Source organism: Mixophyes fleayi, chromosome 4 (genome assembly GCF_038048845.1).
Source record: "Mixophyes fleayi isolate aMixFle1 chromosome 4, aMixFle1.hap1, whole genome shotgun sequence".
Taxonomy (NCBI): domain Eukaryota; kingdom Metazoa; phylum Chordata; class Amphibia; order Anura; family Limnodynastidae; genus Mixophyes; species Mixophyes fleayi.
The window spans coordinates 153,185,495-153,206,144 of NC_134405.1; the positions used below are offsets into that span (position 1 = coordinate 153,185,495).

General features: G+C 36.7%; 1 protein-coding gene across 1 annotated transcript in view; it reads right to left on the minus strand.

Moving 5' to 3' along the window:
- Positions 1–4,548: 4,548 nt before the first annotated feature.
- The window catches only part of USP6NL (USP6 N-terminal like), a 166,264-nt gene continuing 150,162 nt past the window's right edge, over positions 4,549–20,650 (minus strand). Inside the window, exon 14 of the mRNA XM_075208632.1 lies at positions 4,549–9,188. Coding sequence (XP_075064733.1) covers positions 7,783–9,188 — 1,406 coding nt within the window. The 3' untranslated portion in view covers positions 4,549–7,782. The remainder of the gene's footprint in view (positions 9,189–20,650) is intronic.

A 20,650-nucleotide genomic window follows, 5' to 3' on the forward strand; every position in this document is an offset into this window, starting at 1 on the left:
ATTCTTGCTATTTTTGGGCTTAGCTTGTTTGCTGTAGATTAGGAAAAAAAAAAAAAAGAAAAAGAAATGTAGCACTTGTGTGTCCAAGCCCTACCTCAGAATCCTAATGTGCCAGCAATTCAGTCTATGGCGGACGAAAATATTTTATATTTTACTGCTTTGCTCTTAAAGTAAACTACTGATCTATGTTTTTTTTCTTTGTTGTGTCATGCAATTTGAATTTAAGGGTAATAAAACAATGAAAAAAAGCCTAAAAAAAATACACAAGAGAAAAACCATGCTGATAAAGGGCAAGGGATGTGGACAAAATGTAAATCTACTGAACCCCCCCCCCCCCCCCAAAAAAAAAAGCAAAGGCACACATGGAGAAGCAGATACAGGGTACACAATAGAGAAAAGAGAAAATTAACATCAGACATGAAAAAGCTCAGGAAAAAAAATAACCCAAAACCATCATATAGACCCACTCAGAAAAACAAATACCCCCCAGCTATGAATATTTCCCTGTAGCTGGGATACTGGTGTGGCAGAGCAGAATCTCTGAATTGTGTGTCCCCTTTCTGCGAAGATTTGCACCTCTCTCCAGGACCCAGCACCTTAAGCCACAACCACAGGAGACGGGTCCCCTCACAGCTAACGGTGTGCCTAGTGTGGGGCTGCCACCTCACCTCTGCCTCTACAAGGCTCTAGGTCCTTGAGGCTGACTGCAGCTGGTCTCCTCCCCCTTCTTGCATCAGGTGAGGGGGGGTGGTGCATCCAGTGTGCAGTCTGGCGCTGCTGCACCCGCTTGTGTGGTGTAAGTGCAATCACTGCCTGCGGTGGTAGCGAAGGGGACACTTCCAGAGTAAGGCCCACGTTGAGAGTACTACATTCAAACAACCGATACAGGAAATTCAAATGTATAAACTAACAGGTAAACGCACCCTGTCCTGTTAGGGCAATTTCCTGCAGGATGTTAATATAGGTAATATAAGAGGGGTGAACAAGTAGCTTGAAGAATTTTAAAGTGTCAATGTCCTAATGGAGGCTCTATATCCCCATTGTACAGTGTCCCCCAATGGATGAAAAAGAAAATAGTTTTTATTTTTGTTTTCCTTTTAGAGACTTGTTATACAAACCAGCAGCTAGTTCATTCAGCTGAAAATAAAAGTGACACTCTATGCATTGCTTCCATTTATATAAACTTGTAGTATTACAGAATTATACAGTTACTATTATCATCGAATTATCAAGTCAGCCATTTAAAACCAAAACACATGAAATACACATCATAATCAGCATTCATACAGCTGCATGCTGAGCATATTTCAAAGCAGCCATGCAGTATGTGTTTTTCATGTGTTCCTACCACTATAGCAATCAAGCTTCACCCACTGCTCATTAGTAACCAGACCAAGTGCAAAGTTTCAGCTGTGTGGTGTTCGTGTTTTCAATTAAATTCTAGCCCGAGATTTTTGTTTGTGCTAAAGCAAGAAAAAAAGGAGGAAACATAAGAAACATACTTTTACATTGTGCTTGAATATTTTATCATAAAGAGAATTGTTCAAAAACAGGTTTGTTAAAAACCCCTCACAAAAAAAAAACATATCTATCCTGCTAGTGTCAATAATCGGTCTGTAATAGTGTGGTGTATTTTTGGCACACATTGAAGGTAGTGTATGAAGTGCACTACAATGGAAAAACAAATGCACCTGTGTGTGGAGATGCAGAATAAGATGAACTGTGTAAAAGTATAAATGCACATCAAAGTCCAGCCTTCTACCACCTTAGACCACTACCTACAGTGAATTAAATGTTTTTTTCTCCTAAAAGTAGGTGCTTGGTTTTGCCTCATTTATGGCTTAAAGTAATCATGAAAGTGAGAAGACACGAGAACCATCTTATATTGCATGCAGCAATTTTGTGTGTGAACTTCTTATTACATTGCTACGAGCATATATTATCTGCCTAGATAAACATGGAGATGCAAATTGCATCCCAAGAAAAAGTTGATGACAAAATATGAAGACTGCCAGCTCTAAGCTGGTGTAAAATTGAAGTTCTTTTGCAATGAAGAAAAGTACTCCCTTCCAAAAATCAAGAAGCCACTAAAAGTATGCCCTTACCACCCATTTCTCTAGTTTCTATGATCTCGCTCCACAAAATGAAATCTCGCTCCTGCACCGTGCCACAAAACTAGGTGCACTGATGCTTCTACTGCATACTTTGCTAGAAATCCCTTTAGTCTGCTCCAGCTCCACCTCTCTGCCTTTACATACGTCTGCTGCCCCACAAAAGTCGCTCCATAAAATGACTTATTGGATATGGAGTGAGTATAGGACAGTATCAAAGTGGTTAGCACTGCTGTCTAACAGCACTGGGGTCATGGGTTCCAATTCTACCTGGACCCTAACTAAGCTAGGTGGAGTTGATTTGGTTTTCCCTGGGTTTTGTGGTTTTCCTCCCACAGCCAAAAACATAGCGGTGGGTTAAATAGGCTTGTGACAAAATGGACGCTGCTTAATATAATCAGCACTATAAAAAAAGAATGATAATAAATATACTGAACATATTTCATATATTATAGCTTGCTTGAGAAGTGCTACATTGCCTGGATAAGCAGTTATGTACAGCAATACAATGACATGATCAGTACACATTACACTAGGAACCAGTTTTACTACATTAAAACATATTTTGCCACATTTTGTCTGCCTTGACAGATATATATGTCAAAGGGCTGCCCTTGTTTGATCTGGCCAGTGATCTTCAGGTAATAAAAGAGTGACCATATTTCATCATCATCATTTATTTATATAGCGCCATTGATTCCGCAGCACTGTACAGAGAACTCACTCACATCAGTCCCTGCCTCATTGGAGCTTACAGTCTAAATTCCCTGACAGACAGACAGACAGGCAGAGAGAGACTGGGGTCAATTTTGATAGCAGCGAAATATGTTTTTGAAGTGTGGGAGGAAACTGGAGCACCTGGAGAAAACCCACGCAAACACGGGGAGAACATACAAACTCCACACAGATAAGGCCATGGTTGGGAATTGAACTCATGACCCCAGCGCTGTGAGGCAGAAGTGCTAACCACTTAGCCACCGTGCTGCCACAATCAAGAATTACTATTTTTCTGTAAGTTTACAGTATTAAAGTCGGAATTTTAATTGTTTCTTTTTTGCTGTTGTAGATACCATTTTAACATTATGTGAATTTTTAGCCATTATGACCTATGGAGTGCGCTATTTGGTTATATCTTTAACTTACCTTCTGCCTTAACAAAACATGGGGCTGACCTGAACAGTTTGGGGTCAAAGCACACTATTAGGAACAACCAATTTAAGAATTTTTAGTGACTCATTTTACATTACAAAGTTATTTACTAGCGTAGTATACCAACCATGTGCCCTCCTTCGCTATAATAGACCTAGGGCCCCAAAACACCTAAAATTACAGTAAACAAATTATTTTTTGGACCTTGTTTTGATCACACACAAAATACCTGTCGTGTGCCCCATAGACACAGTACGCAAACCATATGTATTCAGTGTTCTCCCCAGAAAATGTTCCCAGCCAGGTGGCATTAAGAAGTAGCCTGGTGAGAGCAGTTGTAATACTTGCAATAATAATGTAAAATGTTGCAGGTTATTGCCCACACCTGCCAGGACTGGTCAGACTGGTGGTCAGTGGTCACTCACTGCTGACTGTAGTACTCACATAGTGCCTGTTCTAATACGAGAAAGAATGGTTTATTAAAATATAATAGAACTCTGTTGGGCTCCAAGAACTGGGTACCAAGTAAAAACAGCCAGGTGAAGCACCCCGGAGAGGCTGGGTGAAGCATCTGGGTGCTGGGGAGAACACTGGCATTGTACCAGATTGTGGATTTACAAATAAAATATTAGCACTGTGTGAAAGCTGAAATGACTAACATTGTACTCTTCTTTCAGAACAGTTTGAAGAAAAAAAAAAAGGTAAGTCAAAGTAAAATGTGTCAATCAGAAGTCGCTAAAAACCCACTCAAACTGGCACTTGGAAATTAAAGCAGACAATTCAAACTTGCCCCCACAGTATCTGCACTGTGGTGGTCAGGGACCACTTGGAACCATCTTTTGGCATTTATACCTCCTATGCACAGTGTTCTAGTGCACAGCTGCGCCTTGTTCACAAACATTCTAGCTAGGACACCATTAGTGTCCAACAAACGTAATCCGCTGTAAGAGCATGGTGATATTAAACACGGTGCATAGGAGGTAAACTGCTGGGAATACGTTCTAATGAGAGGGTACCCATCGCTTCAAGCAAGGGGGAATAGATTCTGGAGGGAGGGCACATTTCTTATGTTGCCATAGTAACCAGGATTCGGATTTAGGGTCAGCAAGATATTAGGTAATGAAGCTTGATATTTTTTAAAAAAGTATATATTACAACATGAAAATAAAATGGAAACGTCGTTTAAATATCTTTTCTTCAAGTCAAAATATGAAATGTAAAATATGAAATGTAAAATATGAAATGCATAATTGTCATTTTTTTTTTCAAATAAGAGACAGAGTCTATATGTACTTAATATTGTTAATTTTAACATGTTAAAAAACAGTCACATTAAAAAGAACAGTTAAAAACTGCAGCAGATGACATGAAAATAGTGTGTATATATTTATACATTAAATCTACAATATTTACCATAGAGCTTTGTTAAAGGGTCAGCTCAGTATATTGTACAGCTTGATTAGGAATCACAGGTCTATAATTAGGACATGATATTACTACATAGTCACATTTATGTAAATAATATGCATAATTCTATATTTTGGGAATAATCAACACAGAAAACCAATTACAAAAGGAATTCTGTCCTTTGCTTCAATGTAGTGTTTAGCCATTTGTTAACACCTTCGATGTCAACGATCACAAAAAGTAAGCAACCATATACAGAAAATCACCCATTGCAGACATTAGCTAGATTCTTCTTTTACAAAATTATTACATCTGTACCTTAAAACATGAAAATAAAATACAACTTTCTTTCTCCAACTTAAATACTTCCCGAATATGATAAAGTAACAGTAACACATATGTAATTAAGGTATTGTGTATTCCCTCTGTGAAGTAACGTGCCTTGGTGCAGTACTACTTTGGTGTGTGATGCTGCTGTGTGAAAGCTGAAATGACTAAAATTATACTCTTCTTCTAGAACAGTTAGAAGGATAAAAAAAGAAAGAGAAAAAAAAAAAAAAAAGGTAAATCAAAGAAAAATGTGTCAATCAGAAGTCGCTAAAAACCTACTCAAACTGGCACTTGGAAATTAAAGCAGACAATTCAAATTGATTTGCCTTCTCTTAACGATTAGTGTCATTTCAGCACACAATGCATTGGTTCATAAAAGGTGTGATAGTGTAATAAGCCAGCAGATATTAAGCCATTAAAAGCTAAGGCACATAGTGAAAGACATGCTGCTGGAGCAAAGTGTTGAAAGGTGGGGAGAAATTCCACTGAAAGGATGAAGAATGAATACATTTAAAAAAAACAAAACAAAAAAAAACAAAAACCAGCAACTGTGTAATGTTTACCAATTCAGTGAGCAATTGGAAAGCATTATGTTAGAAATGCAAAAGTACAAAGAGAATGTTAGAAAATAGAGAAAGAAAAAAAGTATGTAATTATTGGAGATATTGCTAAAATACATACTTTCTAGTTCAATTCAAAAGAGATCATGTAAACATGGCAAATATAAGCTATCTGTAGGAAAAACAATGCACTAAGTCAGTAATGTGGGGTAGAGGAATATGCACCACATACAGTTTTGAACATAACATGGATCAGAGGTATCTGTCAAACAAAGAAGGCACGGCACACTTTATTACAGCAACACTGCAGAGACTTCCAGCGGAATGTCCAACTCTCACTAATAGGTTTCTTAGGCTGTGCTCTGCCTCTCATCTCTACAACATTGGTAATCAATACCATGAACCATTTCTATTTTAAAAGGGACAGCTATGTGGCTCCAAATCCAGAACTGAATCCTTTTGGTTCCTGTTACTTTCAGCATAGGCAAATACTGAAATCCGAATATTAAGCCCCATTGTTTGATAGCTTGTTATGTGTTTACAAGCCGGGAAAAATGCGTCCAATCCATGATCAGCTGGGTTTTCTGTGACTTTAATTTAGATGCTCTGACCTTACTACATTAGATTTTGTTTTTGCATGGGATGCACTCAACACCTACATCTCACAGCTGGTACAGCACTTTCAAAATCAATAATGGTAAAGTGCATAGTGTCAAATGGATATAATAAAGCATTTTACAGTGTGAACAGGCTAGAGTTGTTGGAAGACACACCATTAAACTTAATACGACTTGGACAGAATCTATTGCAGCTGCTTCTTAAGCTTGTAGTACTAACAGAAGTTTCCCAGGTGCAGGACTACTATAAAAGGACTCTACAAGCTCTAGTTATTGTTAGCTATCCCATGCAAACAACTTTTATGTACGGTCTGTAAGAATAAAAAGCACTTCCATTTCTACAGCAATTCCCTATTATGGTGCTGTAGCATGGAATTACCAAACTGTATTCATTTCAAAGTGTGAAGTTCAAAAACGCAGAGGAACGTTAGTACATTAATAGGCAAGTCTTAACTGCCTTTAGCTGAATGCATTTTACAGTCTGTACATAAGTTAATATAAATGTATCTGGAATATATTTACAGAACTGCATGTTTCCAGGCAGGTCTTCAAGGCTGCTACACGTGTCATAAAAAACTCCAAAAAAACCATTATATACTGTATTGGGAAGAAAACTAGAATGTTCCCAAGTTGCATTCTTAGACTGAAATAATACTTTTTCATAGACTACTCCTAAACACGGTCTGTACAAACCAAAAACTTTAAAATAAACTAAAATCTTTCACCAAAGTCTTACAAAAAATAGGCTATTTTCAGGCACTAAACTTATGGTAGCTTAAGTCTTACAGGATAATTTCTTCTTTAAATAATATCTGCCAAATCTACTATTTGTCCAATAAATGTATCTGCGTTTTGGCATATTATGTGACCCCAGAGATACTTTTTGTATGAGCTTCTGGGAATCCCTGTAAGTTTTCTTGCTTTGTATATTTTCTGTTTGTCTTTGTTTGCCAAGGACAACTTCCATTGACTTCCCAGTACTGTGTGAAATGACTGTGGCAATAAGATGAAAACTCCCACCAGCCACTGTATTCATGCTTCCAATAGCAGCACTAAACTTTATCTGTCTCTGTCTCATCATCACCAAACTGCCTGGTTATATCAACTAGTTTTGGAATTCTGCACAGGGCAAGAGCTGTTCACCACGCAATGGAGTTTGAAGTGGGATGGGGCAGGTCACACTGTTCCAAAGCTACATAGCAGTGACTGTTACTCAGAGCAGCCAAAGTAAATAATATCCTCAGGGGGCCAGACATTGCTATATTTTTTTCAAAGTAAAGCTCACAGATGCTATGTTGTATTGGCAAATATATATGTTTGGACCCAATATATCCAATGTTAGCCACTTGTTTTGAACGTGGAATTGTCCTTTAATAAATATAACAGGGCAAATATATACAAAAGAAACTACATTTGTAGGATTCTAAGTTTCAGGGTGTAATAATTAGAAGTTGCACTTTATCGCTTTCATGTATGTGTTGTGGTATAGGTTTAAATTTCCGACCACTTAAAACAATCCAAACATAAAAAGAAGTTTATGTTTGAAATGTTGATCTTCCAAGTACAAAGCAACCCGTTTTCACTTTGAAGTCATGGAAAGGCTGCTGTTCACAACATCACAGACTCATGCATTATAAGTCCATCACGTGGATTTCGAAAGTGCGGTGCTTTAACTCCAGGGTTTGAATGCGGATACCGTGATGAACTAACTTGTTCATTGCGTGGTGAAGTCCTTAGTCTAACTGGACTATTAACAGATAAGGATGAAAAATTGTTCACTGGACTAGCAGGTTGTTGTGAGCCTGGAGATTTTTGCAAATTAGAGGAATAACTTCTTGATGCCTCTTTGTTTAAGGATTGCCCAAACGTTGCAAATGATAAATCAGGGAAATTACTATGTTCCATGTAGTAATCTATCGGTGGAATAATATATCTGTGATTTTCCTTCTGATTAAAATTGCCTAAATGTAGAGTAGCACTTTCATCTGCAGGTAAAACTTCAATTCTATTGGAGGGTGATGTAACAGGTTTTTGTCTTGAAGTGGAGTTCATGGGATGTTTATCTTGAGGAAAATCAAAGCCATGTCCATAGGATCTACTTGATGGACTACTCCAGTTTACTGGTGAATGGTGCTCACTGTTTAGTCGGCTCATTGAGTACTTGGTGCTATCTGGGTAAATAGGTGGATTGCTGTAGGATGGTGGTGGGTGCTTTAGACTGTATCCCTCATCAGTACCCTGAAATGTTGAACGTGCTGGAGAACGTGCTTGCATATTCATTTCTGAATTACTCTCAACTAATTTTGGTGGACTGGAGTCTTTTGAAGGATGTCGTGATGACGTGCCACTGAAGTACATTGGATTCCTAGTTGACACACCTAACTGATGCCTAGAATCTTCAACATAATTGTCATTCTCATTTTCACCGCCAGAAACATTATCATACTGTGATGCATTGGACCCTCTTTTGCCTCCCATATCAATTACCCTATTTCTTTGCTTCACAGTCACAACTTGAGATTCTGACTGATTAGGAGCACTATAGTCTGGTGGGTTACCCCTTCCATCACTCATGTGTTTTAGTAGAAGAACTTTATTTTTGGGCTCAGTTGGCAAGTTCCATTTGGGAGTGATTCCCTTTGATGCATTTGAAGTTGCATTTGAATTTTGGTTAGCGGCACCATAATCATAGTACTTAACGTTGTCCTGAGATGGAGTAGTGGACTGTGGGATCTTCCTATGATGCATATCAGTCTTAGCCTGCTCTGTATGGTAGTCTACAGGTCCTCTCTTTGAGGACTTCAGGGTAGACTTCTCAATGGAACTCCTCCTCTTCTTTTCATCAGTTGGGGAAACTTGCTGCACTTTACTTGGAGAATGGATCTTTTCAGGTTTTGCTTGGTTTGGAAGTTTGCTGATACTCTTTTGTCCATTCATAACATGATTCATAAGTATTGGTGGAGGTTCAGGAGGTACTTGGCCAAGTATTTTTTGAGGAAATTCTTCATCTTTCCCTATAATTTAAGTAGAAAAGGCAATTACTAAAACAGTACAAAAATTATTTAAAGTTTTCACATATGGGTGCAATGTTCTATTTTTTTTCTTTCTTTTTTTTTTTTTTTAATATTAAAAGTATATTTTATTTTATATATAAAAGCATAGGTGGTGCCAAGTTTTCAATGTCAGTTTGTATTAAACAAAAATAAAATGTTAAAATTTGAATACATATATAAGTGGCAACAAGTAAAATCTTTATGAACAAATTCATAAAGTTTTGTAGTGAGTTTATATTTACAAAAACTAAGTTCAATTGACTTATTTGGCCTATAAGATCTCTTTAAAACAACTTTATATAATTTACAACCAGTGTGACACATTTCAAGAAGTACAAAACATAAATTTAGCTAGTAAAATTGACTGATTTCAACTTCAAGCAACCTAGGTATAGCAATATTAAATATTTTGAGCACTATTTACTTATAACAAAATAACATACTGCAAATTGTTTTGAACAAACATTTGAAAATAATAAATGAGAAAAAATCCAATATAAAAAAATTACATCAGTAGAGTCATTTCGGCTAGATGGGATAAAAGAAACAGAGCAAAAGGTGCAAAACAAGCTATGGATCTCAGTCAGACAACGTAGATTATAATGCATTAAGAAGAAAAAATAAAAACAAACCCTATTAAAAAAAAACTAACTTAGATTGAAGGTCAAGCTATGTATCCCAAAATCCTCCTGGCAAATAAAGAGACTATTTAGAGTAAATATGTACTAAACAAAGCTTAACTTAGAAGCCAAAAGAACCATCTAAGGTGCAGGTGAAGGCTACACTAAGGGCTATAAAACGACTCCAGATAGTAGGTTCCTGATGTAAATTGTTAGGGGTCCTAGTGATCACTCATGACTCTATGGGTCTGTTTTGCCATTAGAAAAGGGGACGCGATGCGTCTTCTGAACAGTCGGAAACACATTGGATCAGAGTTTATACAGAAATCTTGGCTTTTTTTTCCCCCTTGCACTCCATAGAAATTTAACGTAATACACAAACTATTTTCATGCTGCATTTGAGTTTACCCATGGTCTATATACAATTAAAGAGATGTTTTGTTACAGAGATGGGTTACGGCATTTCCAATTTAAAAGGATAGCTTTTCTAACATCCAAAACCAACAAGTACAGTACAATTCTCTCATACCTTGTTGGATTCTACAAATATAAGGCAGTGATGTACAACAGGCAGCCCCTCAGAGCATTCACCTGCAGTCTCCTTCTTGCTTTACCTTTTCTTTTGCTGGATGCCCAGTCTGCCCCAGATCTTATTCTCTGCTTTACAGTCGACCGAGCATTATCTGTTACCCCGGCTTTTATTTAATAAAAGCTGGGGCAGTGGGTTAAGCTAGGAGGGGTTTAAAGCAGCCAATTGTTGTATCACTTGACCTCCTCCACACAATGCAGGAAAGCCATGCAGCACATCCGAGTTCAGAGGAGGGGGGGGGGGGAACGTGCACTCTGCATTGCGTGCTCTACCTCCTTACTCCATGGGATGCTCAACGTGCACTTTGATAATTAAGGTGCCATAACTTCCTGAGGAAATACCAAGATTTCCTATTTATGCGTTCTACACAATTACAAATAAAAATATAATCACAGTTTAAAATAGCAATCCCATGATGTTTTTATTTGGGTTTTTTTAAACAAATCACTGACAGACTATAAGCAGAATGTTGGTCTCTACCATTTTACTTGGTTTGTCTTTTCAGACTGCTTATAATGATCTACAATTCTGCAGTGTTACCAAGGCAACCACAGTCATATGGCACATTATGTATTGAGCAGAGAAGCTCTGTCTGCTCCATGTAATGTAAAATATACCCTCTGACATGCTGAGAGGTGCGAGATTGTGCGTGTCTGGCAGCCATACTTTGCGCCGTCCAGAGAGATTTTGAGGAAGGAGTAGCATGCTTAAAAAAGGTACTTATATTTTTATTGAAAGAAAAAACAATCGTCTTTGGGATTGCTGCTTTAAGCAGCAAATACTCTGGTTGGAACAAATTGCATTACAAATCAGTTCTCACGGGGCTCCTCCAGTTCTTTTCTATAACACTGGAAAAAATTGCTTGTTTGCCATTCTAAAATGACTGCTAAAAATGGGTGTGAGCGTGAGGACCAATTGGATTGTGCTTGATCTGTGCTAATTTGGCAAAATTTGGTTGCAATCACCTCTTCTATTACACACAATTCACCAAAAGAACCACTGTTGCATAAGATGAGTGTCTTGCCAGAACACATCCCTTATTGTCCAACAGATATTCATATACAAGTCTGTTCACGGTTCTTTATCTTTAGCCTCAAATTCAGCACTACAAAAAACATGTTTATAGACCTTTATCTCAACTGATTTAGGTCTAAAAATATCTTACTTTATAACATATTTTTACAATTACTGTAGTTTACTACAGTAATTACTGTCCCATTTAGAAGTCCCCACAAAAGTTGCAATGCTGATGAATTTTATTTCCTAAATAATTGGCTATTAGTCAACATATCTGAGACAATGCTTTTTGACACATAATTTGAGGATTAGATGCCACAGGTCTAACTACATTAGTTAGGAGTTGCCAAAACGGTTTAGAATATTTGATAAATGACATCAAGCTGGATACTATAGGTCAGCATTTTCGCTCATCCCATTCCTGCCTCCCATAATTTGGTCCATATATAAGTTTGGGTTATGTATCTTGAGAAATACTAGGGAACACCAGCCCATTGAAAATCCAGAAAATCAGTTCATATTCTGACATTGTAAGGGTAATAGAAAATATTTCATGAAACATACCTCGAATAAACAGGTTGCAGTGAGCCGTACTGAGAACATTGATATAAACAAATATTTTTGTACTCTAAAACATTCATAGAGACCCATACTGACACATATCAATAAAGTAACTTTCTCCGTCAAAACCAAAACAACAATCTTGGCCAACACCATACAAGGGGGGTTATAAACCCCCTAAATATTAACTAACAGAACCAACAGTGGCCATCAATAGAAAAATAATAGCATAGAAAATGGATCATGATCACTGAAATTACAAACATATTGAACAGTTAGTGAACCTGAGAACATATAGTCTAGGCACAGAGTGTCCCTGAGGTATAAGTTACAGAGAAAGATTACATCTTACAATAAAACCTTTCAGAGGTATGACTTCCAGGAAGAAAAGTTGAGATTAACCACTGAACAGAGAAGTTAACAAAAATTGGGAATGTATGCCAGGAACATTGCCACATCTCAGTCCTCTCTTCCAGAATGTCAATCTCAGAGCCAAATAGACACATCGTTCTGGATATCAGCAACGAAGGCCACAGAGTAAGTCAGCAGTGTGTTCTGAATACTGATTTCACCTGGCTTCCTCACTTGAGATCTCTAAATCAGTAGTTATAGCACAGATGAAGGGTCTCAGGGGTAGAATCTCTCTTGTTCCTGAAGCCTAAAAAATGTTGGCATTACTAAGCTTAAACGGTTTTCTGCTAATATCTTCCTCTTTAGGATCTCTGTACAGGAAAAATGGTTCAAGTTGGTGGTATCTTTCACCACGCGTTCTGGAGTATTTATGTGACTATCACTGTGAACTTCAATTAATTTGCCTTCCTTAAGCCATTCCGCAATCGCATTAAAAAAAAAAAAAAAAAAAAAAGACTGAGAGGATGCGGCACTTCACTAAAAGAGCCCAACTACACCTGAAAGACACTGTACTGGTGAAGAATTTCCCCCAGTATCATCTTTAGCACTAATCTGATGTAAGGGGCCATCAGTATACAGTGCAGCTTCATATAAATTGCTTGACCATGCCACAGATTTTGAAAACATGCTCTCAGATGTATGTTGTGCAGGTTTGTTAATGGCTTTGTATATTAGTAGACGTATGTTCTATTGGATTTGGTAAAGCATGGGAAACCAATGTAAGGACTGGTAGAGTGGATAACTGCATTTAAAAGATTGTAGCGATGAAAGACTTTTTAGTGAAGACCAGTAAGAAGGAAACTGTCAATGCGGGAGAGGAGTGCATGAATTCAGGTTTTTGCAGTGTGAGATATGTGCATATTCTGTAGATATTTCTTAGATGTATGTACCAAGATACAAATTGGATATGGGGAACTAAGGACAGTTCTGAGACAAGGGTGACACAGCCAGCGAGCTTGAGGAGTAAGGTTTAATGTTGTGCTATTAACAAAAATATATGTTAGGTAGGTAGCGTCTATGACTGGTGGAAAGATTGGTTTAGTTTTTAGGTAAAACATCCATTTTCACTGGATTTAGGGCTTCTCCCCATTTAACAAACCCTCCCTGCTGGTGATTGCATTTGACTGCGATTGCTGTCACTAGGTATGTTTAACATGTCAAGCACCAGTACAACTACCGCCACTACACTTCTATCACTATCGCCATCCATCCATATATTGTCACTGCAACCAGCTCACGCATGCAAAGACTGACCCTAGACTGCCAGTCACTGACACTGTGCAGACCAGTGAGATTGTATTGATAAATTCTGCGGCCAAAGATTTTTTATCCCTGCGATAGGCAGTAATAGAAAATCTTCAAAATAGCAGGGTCTTGATAAACAGACCCCTAAGTTTGAAGTGGCAAGAGGACATCATAGATGAAATGGCAGCAGAAAGACATGGAGTATATTTCACCATATCCATGGTGAAAACACTGGGGAAGGGAGATAAACTTGGGTGTCATTTGCATAGAGTTGATCTTGAAATCCAAAAGAGACAATTATTTTTCCACCAGAAGTTTCTGCTTGCTCACTTGCACAGCTTTTGTTTCCAGTGGCTTGCTGTGTAACTATGCACACATATTATGGTGACATATTACTACACTAACAGAATTAAGTGTTTTATTTTTTGCACTGACTTTTGACTTTATTTAGGTGCTAAAAGTATAAAATGCAAACAAAGTGATTACACATATCTGAAGCTTCACTGGCTGGTAGTAGGTATTGGTTGAACAGAAACAGGATCATTTACTGATATCAAACTGCAATACATGAAATATAGACATTATTATTTTCTTTGACGTAATAAAACGTATCAATCTTTCCCCCATAGGAATACAAAGTGAACTTGCTTACTACACCAAGTCTTTTTTTTTTTTTTTTGCTATACTATAAACATGTCGCGGTTCAGTCTTTGGAGGGGGCAAGGCAATACATTGTCTTTTCTCCCCTATGCTTGGATAATAGTCATTTCTTTGCCTGACATTTAATAAACATAGCATATATTTGCATTAGCACATGGGAGGTTTTGTGCTGTTGGGTTTATTTATGCAAAAAATGGAATTATCCTGTATGTTCCTTCACAACTAGATGTGAAAAATAATTTGCAAAAAGAAAAGAGAGAAAAAAAATTAAAAGGCGGCAGCGCTCTTATAAGACAAAGCCTTTTAATATAATCCATCTTTGTCTTGGATGGTATTTAAATGTATGTCCCCTTTGTTAATAATGTCACTCCTGCAGTTCTTTCAGGAGTTTATGTTAAGCTTGCCACCCACTTTCCATAGTTTATGCTGATTTTGGAATTTAAATACCATGTGAAGTTAGATTTAACACCTGAACTCACAAATCCAACAAGGCTGTAGGTGAAATTTGGAAGAACCCGTCCCCCCCAAAAAACACTAATTACAATTTTTAACTAGTAATACTTCAATATTGGTATCCAGGGCATCATATGTTTAAAAAAATGTACAAATTAGTATTTTAAACACAAGCAAATAAAGAATAATTCTAATAAAGATGATGTAAACAAAAGCACTTTTTGCAAGTCTCTATTCCATGGTTGAATGTCGCCCCCCAGTGGTAGCAGACTGTTACTCCAAGCTTATTAGTGACAGTGCTTTGAAGCTACTGTGAATGTATCGGCTCCATTAATTAAAGGTTCAAGGTTAGTCCACATAGCTTAAAATTTAACAGTCTGCAACTTCTGCTTTGTTGCTTGCAATCAACATTTAATAAACAAAAAATGTAAAAAAAAAAAGTCAAAATGTAATATGATATGAAGTGATATAATAAGCGAAGCTCATTAATTTTAATGCATCTACACTGTAATGTTTTATCAGGCATGATTTTACAACGTGTCTTAAAACCAATTTGTTGTCTACAGCAGTGGTAAAATCAGTACAAAAGTGAACTGAAGAAAAATTAAAATAAAAATAAACTTGTAGAGGAAAGAAGAGGCATTTAATTAACAGAACCTGTATTCTATAGCTTTAAAATACGGAAAAATAAATAAAAATCTAGCTACCTTTGGTGAAATTGTTAACGAACCTCTGCTTTAAAAATAAGACTGAATGCTCCTTTAACTATCACAGCATGGATTACGTCTAAAGAAAGGGCAGGCATTGCTTTATTTTAGTTAAATGTCACGAGAAAGCACCTGCTTTCTGCAGTGATAAAAAATTGACATCCTGCTGCAGCATTTAGCAGTCATTAGAATGAAAAATAATGTGCTGAAAATTGCAAGTGAAATCAAAGCCTCTTATGCCTCTATACTAAGGCTTCTGTGGGAACATGGTAGTATAACAGAAAATGCCTACAAGTAGAGCAGAAAGTGTGAATATAGATTTCTACAGCGCTGTACAACAAAAGAAAGATTCTGGGAGTTCTAGAGCAGTGAATGTCAGAATAAAACATTTTAGGCCACTTCAAAACCATTCTATTGTAGTCTACATTTTGCCCTGAAGATCATCCCAGGTGGGTAACAAACACAAGACTGTTTAATGTTTAATAAAGGTTAAAGGTTTGTTTTTGCTTTGTTAACATCTTCTTGGTCTGCCCTGCAAAAGTGAGAATATGAGAATGGATTTTAATATCAGAGGGAGCACTTTGTAATGAGACATTATGTTTGATGTGGCACTTGTAAGCACATTTACAAGTTACATCTGGTGCCGTCTCCAAGCATCTATGCAGAAAGACTAACGCTTGATTCACCCTGTTACTTTTCTGTTTGGGTTTTGTTTTTTTGTGTTATATTGTTTACATTTCCCAATATTCTGTCTAAATACTTTTATTTTAAAGTCATTGCATGTGTTGCCATTTCCAGTATAAGCCGTAAAAAATATTGATAAATAGTAATCTACCTAGTGTTGAACTTAAAGGGCGCAATTTTCTTATTTAAAATCATGACCCAAACCCATTTACAGTCTGGAAATAATTATTTTTTTTGGGCATGTGTGATTAAATTGCCATCTATTTCATTGGGGGTTATGTTTTAGCTACTGCTGGATCAAACATTTAAAACCCAGAATAAGGCTCAACGTTATGGCTATAGCTATGTAACATAAAAATGAGATAGAAGGTCAAGATGGTCCTGCCCATAGAAGCTTACAAAGAGGTGTGGAGACACTTGATACATGAAGTAGCAGAATAATTTTAGCTTCTGATGGGGATATATGTTCCTGGCTCCATACAGTTGATAATTACAGGTATAATGCTAGTGATTACAGGAACTGCGCTAGTTCCTTGCTGCAGGCAGTTGATGGACAAAATATAGCGCTAAGTTCTGGGCCATTGATAATTACAGTTACAGTGCTAGCTCTTGGCAATAGGCAATTGGTGAATACAGGCACTGTGCAAGATTCTGGCCCCTGGCAGCTGATAACACCATACACAGACACATGTATGAGGAACCTGAAGATATGTGCCAAAGTTAGTGTTTGGTAGTTTGACCATCATGTCAATATTGTTATTTATATCAAACTTTAATATAGTGTTACATCCTAGTAAATGAAGCGATGTGATGGCCAAATATATATGCGCAGGAAGCAACTATGGATAAAAGTGATAATGGAAAAGCCACAACATAAACTCACCATAAAAATGCAAAAATATATAAACTCAAATTGAAAAAAATTGTGAGAAGAAAATCCAGGTACCTATAAAAAAGCGAAATAATTATTATCACTATCCCCATTTATATAAATCATTATTTCAGCCTAGCCCCAAAGTTTGTTTTTTTTTTCGCTTTTTTATAGGTACCTGGATTTTCTTCTCAAAATTTTTACTTTATACGCTACATTGGTTCATATTTTCATTAAGCTGAGTTTTCCATTCATTGGATTGGTATATATATTTGGATCATTGAGTTCCAGTTTTAATTTTCAATTTGAGTTTATATAGTTTTGCATTTTTATGGTGATTTTATGTTGTGGCTTTTCCATTAAATTATTTATCACTTTTATCCATAGTTGCTTCCTGCGCATATATATTTGGCTATCACACCGCTTCATTTACTAGGATGTAACACTATAATTTAGTGTCAATATTTTTATTTTTACATGACATTATCTGGTATGAGCGCAGGAATTTATTGTTTCCAATTATATGTTTATGTCAAGGGGGATCCCTTGAATAAATTACCAGCAGATCTATCAGATTGGGTGATCTTAGGAATTTAGAGCTCAGTTTTTTTTCATTGTTGAAGTTTGATATAAATATCAACATACTAAAGTTACAGAACCATAGTGGACCAAACAAAGCCTCTGTGGGCTCCGAACCTAAATGGGTTCCTATAGAACAATTTATAAATGGGTTCTTATTGTCTGTTGTGAATTTCTGGTGTAAGTTATGTGTATGACATTAATTATCATCAACTTTACAATGGAACCTCATAATAGGATTCACCAGTGGGAGATTTCAGGAACCAGTACGATCTTTTAAGGAGCTAGTGAAGTTATGCATCCATAAATATTAACAGAAATTACTCCCAAACTGTAGGTGTCAGTAGTCACTTTTAGGCACATTGCTTACCTGACTCCTGAGAATTGTCCGAACTTGATCTAGTTTATGATCAAAACATTGCTACCTATTTGCTGTATGTCATAGCTGCAATTCTATATGGCTCTATCAGCTACCTGACAATAGTGCAACAGGTTGACATTTTATTTTTTCACAAAATAATCTTATAATTACAGTAACACTTCATATTTCCAGCTCCGTTCAAAATGTTTAAAAAAAAATGTATAAAAAAAATCTTGACTGGAGGTCACATGCTTTCTGCATCCAGCAACACTAAATAAGTTATACACCAACATGTTTTATGCAGTCTATTGGCTACTGTACTATTAGGGAAAGCTTTTAGATTAACAGTCATTGAAAATTAATGACTTTAGGTTACTATCATCATACATTATATTAAACAATATAGTTTATCTAAGCAAATTGGCATTTCTTTTTCCAATCCAAACAAGTACAAGATAGAACTGCAAAAGAAGTAATCTCTATGGCAAAAACACATTTTAGACACGTTCCAGTAACACATTAAATGTTTAAATAGATTCCAGAAAGGTGTGCGACATGTGGCAGATAGCATAGTGCTAAGGTGCGAAGCAGTATTGTTAGAGTGTTACTTTATGAAGTGTGAACCAACCTTCAATTCTAGGTACTTAGCAGCTGTGTATCCTATGATATATTTAGCTCAAATAAAACGATAATGCAATACTGAAACTACACTACTACAAACGTAATTAAAAAACTCACAAGAACAATTGCAGATCTCTCTCCCTCGAGTGCTATATATCACCACAATTTGGTAATTTGGAACCAGGATTTTTGGGTATGGTTAAGTACATATTGGTAAGTAAATAAAAACAAGATATACTTGATTAAGTTGGAAGGTAAATTATAATCATCGCCTCACACAATGGAGACCACCATTTTGGTAGCTGATCCAATATTCCGCAATATTCACGCTATCATTTCACTAGGAACAGTGACATAAGGAGACATGAGGCGCTCTGGTGTGAAAAGGATCAGCTGAATATTGGCTGCCTCCTGTATGTGTAGGCGACAGGTACCTGTTATTTAAACCTGGATCATTATCACAGATATAACATTCCTTTAAAACAAACAAAACAATGCCTGTTTAACAAGCATCAGTCTGCTAACGGTCTGCCAATTCTTCAATTTTTTCTTAACAAATGAATAAATGTGAAAAACATTTTTATAGATTAGTACAAGAAACCCTACTACAACAGCTACATCTATAACTGTAAATATGAATTTAATTTAAAAACTGTGCAACTATTTTACTTGTTTCTGCTACATTGCACTGAGAACCAAAGCTGGTTTATAGACGAGAGGCCACAGGATGGCACCATAGCTCACACTGACTGCTTTACACTTAGGCTATGTCCAGACAGACTTCTTTTTTCATTTACATTTTTTAGTCGCGATTTACCTCCTCTTTGTCATGTACAGAAAAGTGGGTAATGAGAAGGTCATAATTTCACACAGTTCTACATGGTGTTTTCTGTAGAAAAACATTTAGGCATTTATGAGATTGTCTTTTCTTTTTTTTTTAGATTCCAATTCCATTAAATGGAGACACACGTTCGTATAGCTTAAAACTTCGACATACAAAAAAGAAAATCACATTAGGCAAGGGGGACTAGTTACCAAACTTAAACTATTATTACATATTTTGCTAATACAAACAATGAAACAAATCTCTTATATTATCATATACCCAAAATTAAGATATTTAACCTACCTAATCAGTATGTCCACAGCTGTCCAGCAGCAGCCCCATACTGATACAAACACTTACAAAAATCTAATACATATGAAGTTTAGAAAAATCAATGCACAGCAGGTCAATAAAATTAAAAGGTATTCTCTGAAGAAAGGTTGGAGGGGGAAAAAAATACATTTATGGAGAATGGAGAAAAATAAGAAATAATGAAAAAAATGTAGCTGTAAAGTGGCGCGGTCAGAAAAAAAAAAAAATAAAAAGAAATTTTGCTATTTTTAAAATGGTTTTCTAACCAAACATGAGGACAGGTTAATTTTAATAACTTTAGAAAAATGTAGTTTCTCCTTTTTGCAATAAGATTGCCAATATGCAACGAAGACATGCCTTGGTCACAATGCTGCTATTTCTCTAACTCTTGAGAGCTGTGTTTATCCTTATTTGAAAGTAGCACTGCTGAAGCCAATATTGGGTACCTATGATCTCCAAGTAAAAAGGTTCTTCAGTACTCAAATCGTTTTAAGAAAACGAACAACAGATCAAAAGCAACAGGACTGAAAATGCAGACTGCATGATTTTCTATTTTCTTAAAAACGTGTGTGTACTTAAGACCCCTTTTACATAGAGATCAAAAATCTCAAGGATCAGCTACAGTCAGGCCTGGCGCAACCATTAAGCTGCTTCAGACAGCTGCCTAGGGCGCCTGAAAGGTTTAATGGAACGCTGCTGACTCAGCAGCTATACGGACAGAGCAGCAGGCACGGTCCTTAGTTTTGGTCTGTCTCAGCATCATGTGATTTCTGCAGTCGCATACTGTACAGTAGAGCGGACAGCACTGGAGGATTATCAGGTAGTAAGGAGGAGTATTGTAGGGCACAATGGTGAAAAGAGGGGCATTTGTGAGAAAAGCTGGTAGGCAGTGACATGTGAGAAAAG